The sequence below is a fragment of the Propithecus coquereli genome, unplaced genomic scaffold, assembly GCF_000956105.1.
Source record: "Propithecus coquereli isolate 6110/MARCELLA unplaced genomic scaffold, Pcoq_1.0 Scaffold67, whole genome shotgun sequence".
In the NCBI taxonomy this organism is placed as follows: domain Eukaryota; kingdom Metazoa; phylum Chordata; class Mammalia; order Primates; family Indriidae; genus Propithecus; species Propithecus coquereli.
In genome coordinates, this window is record NW_012152729.1 from 565,853 (window position 1) to 575,292 (window position 9,440).

Below are 9,440 nucleotides of genomic sequence, written 5' to 3' on the forward strand. Positions count from 1 at the left end.
GCAGAATCCCTGTGATCCCCAGGTGAGTTCAAGGGAATGAGTTCAAGGGGTCCAAGCAGTGAGGCCGGATCCCGGGACGGGAAGAGGACATTTGAGCCCCAGCGAAGCATTTCTCCATCTTGGAGTTGCTGTTTGTAAGTCTGCAGGGCTTCCCAAACCTGCCTGAAGGGTTTGGCCTCCTCTGTCTTATTCCCACCCCTTGGGTGTAGGCTGAGCTTGGATCGGTCTCCCAGGAGGGCAGGGCGTGTGTGTGTGTGTGTGTGTGTGTGTGTGTGTGTGTGTGAGAGAGAGACTAATCTTTGGCACACGTTTGGCTCCTCAGCTCAGCCTAGGCCTGGGGACCCTGCCTTCCTATTTTTTTTTCCCCCTTACTCACTTCTGCTCTTTTGCCCATTGCTCCATGTTGGTCATGATCTGATCATTGTCTCGGTGGATCCTGCAGGGGTCTTTGGGCACACACCGCTGGGGCAGGCAGCAGGGCTTCAGTACAAGCAGAAAACGAGACAGTAAGGGGTGGGAGCCCAGCCTGTCACCCTCTCCTCCCTAGTCAGGCCTCTTCTCTCTTCCTGGGGGAAGAAAACTCAACTGTGCTGTCCACTCTGAGGCCAGAGTTGGAGCTGCCACATCGGGACCTCCACCTCCAGCTGTGCAGGCTGCATCTCACATAAAGGAGACTTCTCTGAGGAGGCACCATTTATAGCAGAGACATGGTGGATTTGTACTTATAATAATGATTTTCAGGCTGAAGGCATGAAAGTGATTTGTTCTAAAAAGGCAGTATGCTAAGCCAAATTTCTAACAGATGGAAGAAAAATATCTGGAGGAAAAGATGACTTCTTTCTAATTCGAGCAAAGGCCCTGTGGCTACCCTGAGATGTCCTGTGGCCTCTTCCCATGAACATCAGTGCTCAGGGAGCCAGGCTTGGGACATGCCCCAAAGGTCACTTAGCCAATTCTACTGTAGGGTCCAGGGTGGCCGAGAGTGGCAGGATGTACTCTGGAGTGGGACTGCCCAGTGGGGAATGGGGTGGCTGATGTACGTGTTAGTCTCTTCTCTGGAATGAGGCCTGTGTTCTGCTCAATATCTATCAGCAAAGCCTCAGGAATATAGGTGGGTTGAGACAGCAGCTGTGGCCCTAGAATACCCAGGCCCCACTATATGCTGAATGGGGGATCTCCGCTCCTTGCTCCCAGGCACCTCCACCCCAACTTCACTGTCTGGCATCTGGGTGGCCATAGGATGTGCTGGGAGGCACCCAGAGGGAGTGACCAGAAGCCCAGGCTTGCCCACCTCCTTCTCATCTGCAAGGAGGTTCTCTTTCAGGGTGGCCATTTCCTCCTGGAACTCCCTGAGCTGCTCCTCTTTAGCTGCCAGCATCTTGAGGTCATTCTGGTGCTGCTTCTGCCACTGCAGCACCTGGCTGCTCATCTCCTCTAGCTTCTTGTCGAAGGCATGCACCTGGCAGGAGCTCAGAGTGAGTGGGGTGCCCAGCTGGCCTCCCCAACCCCCAAGGACCTACGACAGGCCAGAGGGTGTTTCCTGCCTTGGGAGACTTGCCGAGGGTATGTTATTCCCAGCAGCCAGCAGAGGGCACCCCTGCCCTGAGCTTTGCCACCTCTGCCTGAAGTTCCGGGAGCCCACAAAGTGGAGGGAACCCATTAGCCCAAGGCAGGGGTGGGGAAACTGCGGCTTTAAGGCCACATGTGGCCTTCTAGGTCCTTAAGTGCAGCCTTTTGACTGAATCCAAATTTTACAAAAGAAATTCTTTTATTTTTATTTATACATTTTTGTTCATCTTTTGTATTTTTATTTTATTTTTAAAATACCAAAGAATAAAATAAGTTTCAGTGAAATAATCCTCCCAGATTGACCAGCACAATTAGAACATTAGTAGACAGTAAGGGCTAAATTGACAGGTGCTACGCTCATGATTTAGTTCTAGCTTCCCCCGCCTGATTGGCGCCTTTACGGCACAAGGCTGGTTGGTGAGGGTTTACAGGGGTCGAGTACACCGGTCTGCTATCAGCTTTTGACAACAGTGCACTGTTTCTGTTTGAAGTGGAATCTGTGCATAGTTGCATAGCTCAACAGTATTTTTTTAATTCTGTCTGCTTAACAGCCCATCATGTCAAAGAAGACCAAGAGAATGCCGAAAGCAGAAAACATATTTTACTTTTTGAGACAGAGGCTCACTCTGTTACCCGGGGTAGAGTGCAGTGGCGTCATCATAGCTCCCTGAAGGCTCAAACTCCTTGGCTCAAGAGATCCTCCTGCCTCAACCTCCCGAGTAGCTGGGACTACAGGAGCACGCCACCACACCTGGCGAATTTTTTTGCTATTTTTAGTAGAGACAGGGTCTTGCTCTTGCTCAGGCTGGTCTCAAACTCCTGAGCTTGAGCAATCCTCCCCCCTCAGCCTCCCAGAGTGCCAGGATTATAGGCGTGAGCCACCGTGCCCAGCCAAAATCAGATTTTTAAAAAAAATCTGGCTTGGGAATAGCAATATTATTTTGTTTCTGCTAATGATAAGATGATTTGCTTGCTTTGTGATACTGCAAGATCAACATTAAAGATATTCAATGCTTATCAGCATTATAACACTCATAAGGACCACAAATATTTTAAATTAGAGGGAGAGGCACTAAAGGATGTATTGCAGAAATTAAAAGATGAAACGCAAAAGCAAAGACAATTCTTTCATGCAGCATTAAGACCTGGAAATAATGCCACTGAAGCAACTTATAAAGTAGCTTATATACTCGGGGGAAAAAAAGGAAGCCATTCAGTGATGTAGAAATTGTGAAAGAATGCATTGTCAAAGTCGTAGGATGCTTAGACCTCGATTATGTTTCAAAGTACAAACAACTGCCTCTTTCAAGAAGAACCATAACTGGCAGCATGAATTAGCCTTCAATTTAGCAGAACAACTTCATGCAATACTTCAAAAGGAAGATATATACTATTCAATAGCTTTGGATGAATCAACTGATACTATTAACTTGGTGCAGGTTTTGTACTTCATTCAGGTCATAACAGAAGATTTTCTTTGCTACGAAGAGTTACTCTCTTTGGGCACTCTTGTGAACAGAACACAGGGAATAGATATCTTCAACAACTTTCAAGATAAATGTGAAGTTGGACTGCAATTGGTAAATTTAGTGAGTGTATATACAGACAGTACACCTTCCATGACAGGAAAACAAGAAGGGTTTATTGCACCGGTTAAAAAAAAAAGTGCCCTTAGGAGAAGAGATAGGAAAGAGGTTTCTTTGGTCTCTCTACCATGTGAGGATACAACATGGAGACAGCCATCTGTAAACTGGGAAGAGGGCCTTCACCAAGAACCCAACCATGCCCATGCTGGTACCCCACCTTGGATTTCCAGCCTCCAGACCTGTGAGAAATAAATAGCTATTGTTTAAGCCAAAAAAGAAAAAAAAAACTATTAACAGATCCAGATGCTCTCCTTTCTTTTCATTGTATCTTGCATCAGCAAAATCTCTGTGCTAAAGCTGCTATTTTATTAATAAGTGACACTGTGCAACAACTTGTATGTATTGTTAACTATATTCTTGCAAACGCAACACGGCATCCTCAGTTTCATAACATGCTGAAGTTGAACAATGAGGTATTCAGTGTGGATTTGCCGTATCATTGTAAAGTATGTTGGCTATCCCAGGGACAGGTGTTAGTTAGCCAAAATTTTATCTTTGTGAGATCAGATAGTTAAATTTTATGAAGAAGAGAATCAGCAATGTGAATTATTGAAAGAAGATTTCTATAGGAATGCAGCATTTCTGTGTGATATCACGTCAAATCAAAACGACTTGAATATTTCTCTGTAAGGTAAAACCAAGTCTATATATGATATGTGGCAAAAAAAAAAAAAAATCCAAGCATTTTCAAAAAAATGATCTCTATCTTTTTTTCAAAACACTTCCTCAAAAGGAAGTTTCGGATGAACATTTTAACCAGTTAGCAAGGCCATTGGTGAGCAGGATAATATTGTTAGGATGGAAACTTACTAGGTGCTCATATGCTACTCATTTGAAGAATACGTTATAGACCTATTAATTGGAGAACACAATGAAAGGTTGGTTCACTGACTTTGAGAGTCATGAAATCACACTCAAATTAGCATTTCAGCCTCACCTGGTTGATACCACCAAGGCACCTGAAGAACTACAGATGGAACTGATGGAGCTCTCAGTAGATGACATTTTAAAGTCACTGTTTGATGCTAAGAAAGATCCAATTGAAATGTAGAAAAATGCAGTAGAATACCCAGGCCTTCAGCAACATGCCTGAAAAATGCTTTCTTGCTTTTCAACCACTTATTGCTGTGAATCTACATTCTCCTACCTAACCCAAATCGAGACTCCCTTAAGGTCACAAATGACTGATACCCATCTAGAGGGTCAGCTGAAACTGTGGACTTCCATGCTGTAACCAAATATTTAAATGCTTTCCAAAAAAAAGCAGACACAACAAAGCCATGAAAAGGTTAGTTAGGCCAGGCACAGTGGCTCGTGCCTGTAATCCTAGCACTATGGGAGGCCAAGGTGGGAGGACAGCTTAAAGTCAGGAGTTCGAGACCAGCCTGAGCAAGAGGAAGACCCTGTCTCTACTAAAAATAGAAAAAATTAGCCAAGTGTGAGTGTACACCTGTAGTCCCAGTTACTCGGGAGGCTGAGGCAGGAGTATCACTTGAGCCCAGGAGTTTGAGGTTGCTGTGAGCTAAGGTGATGCCATGGCACTCTAGCCCGGGTAACAGAGACTCTATCTCAAAAAAAAAAAAAAAAAAAAGTTAGTTAATTTTACTCAGGGAAAAAAGGGAAGCCATTCAGCGATGTAGAAACTGTGAAAGAATGCATTGTCAAAGTTGTAGAGTGCTTAGACCTCGATTATGTTTCAAAGTACAAACAACTGCCTCTTTCAAGAAGAACCAAAACTGGCCGCATGAATTAGCTTTCAATTTAACAGAAAAACTTATTAACAAACTAATTAACAAATAGTTTTCATTTTTTGAAATTATTAAGTACATAGTATTAATAGTTAGATTTTTACAACATACTGTACATTTTTAAGTACAACTAACTGCAGTTTCTTGAATGCGGCCTTATTTGATTACATCTAAGTTAATGCAGTCTTCCAACAAGAAAATGTCCCCACCCCTGGCCTAAGGGAATGGCTGACGCTAAATAATTCTAGATGCAAGGGGTGGCCTTGCGGACTCACAGGAAGGCAGCCGGAGCCTCTGGCTTCTCCTTACCTCTATCTCGCTCTCCTGGTGGAAGCCCTGCAGTTTTTTTAATTCCATATTGAGCTTTTTCATCCTCTCCTCATAAGCAATGATTTCCTCTTCCAGCTGAGATTTCTTCTCTTGGGTCTGTGTCAAGCTTCGTTGCAGGCTCTTTGTCTCCGAGGTGGCGTGATTGAGCTTCCGGTAAAGACAAAGGGATGAGAGTGGCCCAGACCCCTGTGGCCCTGCCTAGTGAGTCCTGAATGGAGAAGGGTTCCAGTCCCTCCCTGCTGTCTGCGCAGGGTGGCACATACGGTCACCTTGCCTACCGTCCCAGAGTGGTGGGAAGTGGCAGTGGTTGGTTTTCTGTACCTCCCTTTTGTTCCCCACCCCTCCCCCATTCTTTCTCTCTCCAGTTGCATGAATTGATCAGCACAGGATGGGCATGAACTTCCCTGACAATCCAGGCTTTGGGAAAACCTTGCTCCTGAGCTATCCATGGACAGAGAGACTTGTTAGATTTGGCCTTCATCTTCCCCCCAACTCCCCAAAGCTTCACGAAGAGGAAGCACACCTCCTCTGGACAGACATCCCAGCCCATGCAAGGGTTTGAGGCAGCCCTGATGATGGCTCCTGAACCTCTCACGCTACCCTGACATTTCTTTGCCCTAAACAGCTCTGGAGATGAGAGTGTGTGGCCTCACCTTCTCAAGAGCTTGTGCCAGGTCATCTTGGCAGGCAACTGACTTCCGGGATAAGGCTTCATAGGCTTCTTTAGTGACCATGGTCTGGAGATATTGCTTCTCTTTCTGCTGAGCCTTCTCCAGCTTGGCCTCCAGACTCAGTACGGTCTCCTTCTGGAGGGTTATCTTTAGGGGGAGAACATCACTGTCAGGGCTCCAGCTCATGGCCACACAGGCATTCTCTGTGACTACAAGAAATGGACAAGAGCTGGGCTCTCTGCTCCCTGCAATAACCTGCAGGGCAGCCTGTGATCATGCCCACATCTTCACCTCCCTGTTGTGAAAGACAGAGCTGTCTTTCCAGGCCCTTCTGCACCCTTCCACCCACATTTCACCTAGTTAGCACATTCCCAAGTACCAGGAGTATCGGAAATCACTTTCACAGACTCTGCAGCCTTTGATAAAGATCTGGAATCCAATTCTAGGTTAGTAGACATGATACAATGTTTCTTCTGTGTTTTATGCCTCTTAGTTCCTGATCTAATTCACCAGACTTGATGGGCCACGAAAGCAGGACTGTGTGTTTTGTTCACTGCCGAATCCCCATAGCTACAGTTCAGGGCATGGCACATGATAGGTGCTCAGTAAATGCTAAATAATGTTTTTGTTTTGACTAAGTGAAATATTGCATTATTTAGAGTTAGGGATCAATTGAACACATAGTTTTGGTAGAAGTGTGTTTAAGTTTCTGTTTTCAGCTAGTAATGAGTATTCATGATATAGTCAAAGGGAGTTGAGATTTGTAGTCAGAAAATCAGGGTTGAGGTCCAGGTTCTAGCATTTAGTCACTTCTCTGGCCTCAAGTTTCTGCTTCTACAAATTTAGATAATTTCAACTGTTTCTTTCACAGAGTTTTTGTGATGATCAAATGAGGTGATGTATATAAAAAGGGCTTTGTAAGATGTGAGTCACTGTACAACTGTGAGTTATTACCATGAATATGAAGAACAATTAGCCATCTTCCTATATACTTAAAGTACAGAACAGAGATCTGCTCCTAAGTCTGGAAGCCAGGAGGGAGACCTTAGAAATTCATATGCCTGCCTTCTGTTCTCTGGTATGCTCTTTAATAGTAAACCTGCATCCTAATGTGGCCATACATAAAGAAATGCATTCTTTTGAGTTTTCTTGCTTTATTTCCAATAACTACTGAGTGCTTGAAGTTTATTACTTTTTCAGATGGAATTTTGAGTATCGTTGGCCCTGGAAATTAGTGAGATGAAAAGTGTTAGATTAGACTTCTGACCCTATATTTTATATGCCCTGGTGGTGAAACTATTCCTAAAGATGAAATAATTTGGTCTTCTGGAAATAGAAATGAATCTTTTCTGGGGACTTCTGAGACACATGGAGTCAGCTGGGTCTGCCCAGTAAACCAGGGGAGTCACTGGAGAAACTACAATTCACTGTAAGTGGTTGGTAAGTGGTGGCTGAACTGAGAAATGTCACCATGGAAGTGAGATACTACAAATAAGGATGGTGAAAAAAAAATCACCATCTTCCAGAAAAAATGGAAGTGTTACTTTAAATTTCTCTAACATGAGTGATTTAACTTGGAGAAAGATACTAAAAGATACAGACATATGTAAATTACAGAATCAAGGAGTTCTACAAAAAGATCTACTCTCTCCCCCGCTAAAGGTATTAGGTCCCGATGGTTTTACAGGCGGATTCCACTAAGTCATCCTTGATTCCTTGTCTTCTCCAACATTCGTTCCATCAGATTGACTGGTCAATTCTACTGCCAAAACAATGCTGAATTCACTCCCTTGCTTCTTCACCGACACCACGCTAGCCTGGACAGCAATAGTGTCCTAACTGGTCTCCTCACTTCCACACCTACCCCTCCCTTCAATCTATTTCCACACATTAGTCAAAGTTATATTTTGAAAACTTAGATCAAATTGTCTCCTCTCTTCCTTTAAGGAATTCCCATCAATGCCTTTCCATTGCTCTTTGAATAAAACCCCAAATTTCTTAACAGAGGCCATAATGTCTGCCCCTGCTTATCTTTCTAATCTCAATCATTTTTATGTTATTAAGTATGAAATGTCCAATTTCCTTAAGTACTGAGTTGACAGTTGATATTTCTGATGTTTCACTTTGATACTTCGTGTTTTATTTTTACTGTGAAGGTACATCCTTATTCTTTCAAATGCATAGTTTGGCTTTTGATTACCTTTCAAATTTTTTTTAGAGCAATTTTTGTGAAACCATGGATAAGTCAAAAATTTGTGTTATTTTCGAATATGAGTTCCATTGTGGAACCAATGCAGCACAAATAGCTCGAAATATCAACAAAGTATTTGGGAAGGATGTGGCTAATAAATGCTGGGTATGTTGATGGTTTGAGAAGTTCCATTCTGGTGATTTTAATCTTAAAAATGAGCCACATGGATGACCTGAGACCAAGGTGTATAATGATGAGCTGAAAGCTGTAATGGAGGTGAATCCGCTTCAACCTATGCATGAATTAGCAAAGTTTGATGTTACTATTCCAACATTGGACCATTTGAAACAAATAAGCACGGTAAAGAAGCTGGATAGATGGTTTCTGCATGAATTAAACAAGTGAGCATCAGAAGAGAAATCGTCTAGAAGCTTGCCTTTCTTTGCTGCCGTGACATAAAGGAGAACCATTTCTACACCATATTGTTACGTGTGATGAAAAATGGATTCTTGTTGACAATTGCAAGTGTTCAGCAAAATGGTTGGATAAAGATGAAGTGCTGAAACAATCCAAAACCAAATACTCATCAAAAAAGCTAATGGTGTCTATTTGGTGGTCCAGTGCTGGTATTATCCACTACAGCTTCACGAAATCTGGTCAGTCAATTACAGTGCATGTCTACTGCAACCGATTGGATGAAATGATGGGGAAGCTTGCAATTAAGCAGCTGAGACTGGTCAACAGAGACAGGCCAATCTTCTTGCAAGACAACACTTGACAACATGTTACACAAACAATGCTGCTCAAACTACAGAGGCCAGACTTGGAAACTCTCTGTTGTCCACCATACTTACCAGACCTTGTACCAACTGGCTACCACTTCTCCCAGGTTTTGGACCACTTCTTGCAAGGAAGAATATTCAATTCTCAACAAGCTGTGGAAAACACCTTTCACAATTTCATCATCACTCACTCTCCAGGCTTCTTTGCTGCTGGCATAAATAAGCTACCATTAAGATGGCAAAATTGTTGATAGTTTAGCTGCATATTTTGATTAGTTGTACTCCTTCTTGTTTGAGATATAATAAACTAAAATTTTGATTCAGAATTGGACATTTCATATTTAATGACCTAATATATCAATACCTTTCTTGATCAATACACTTCAGTCATACTGGCCTTATTTCACCTCTTAGAATGTGCCAAGTGTTGTATTAAAAGAATGATACATGATGCAGAATCAGGACTCATGCTAAGAATGCCAGGATTAATTAATTAATTTAGA

The 9,440-nt window shown here is 43.0% G+C and overlaps 1 protein-coding gene across 1 annotated transcript in view; it reads right to left on the reverse strand.

The window, feature by feature from the left end:
• Positions 1 to 9,440, reverse strand: part of PMFBP1 (polyamine modulated factor 1 binding protein 1) — a 50,100-nt gene that overhangs the window by 3,561 nt on the left and 37,099 nt on the right. Inside the window, exons 15-18 of the mRNA XM_012660487.1 lie at positions 5,947 to 6,111; positions 5,273 to 5,440; positions 1,292 to 1,459; positions 377 to 480 (exon numbers count right to left, since the gene is read on the reverse strand). Of these exons, the coding sequence (XP_012515941.1) occupies positions 377 to 480; positions 1,292 to 1,459; positions 5,273 to 5,440; positions 5,947 to 6,111 (605 nt within the window). The remainder of the gene's footprint in view (positions 1 to 376; positions 481 to 1,291; positions 1,460 to 5,272; positions 5,441 to 5,946; positions 6,112 to 9,440) is intronic.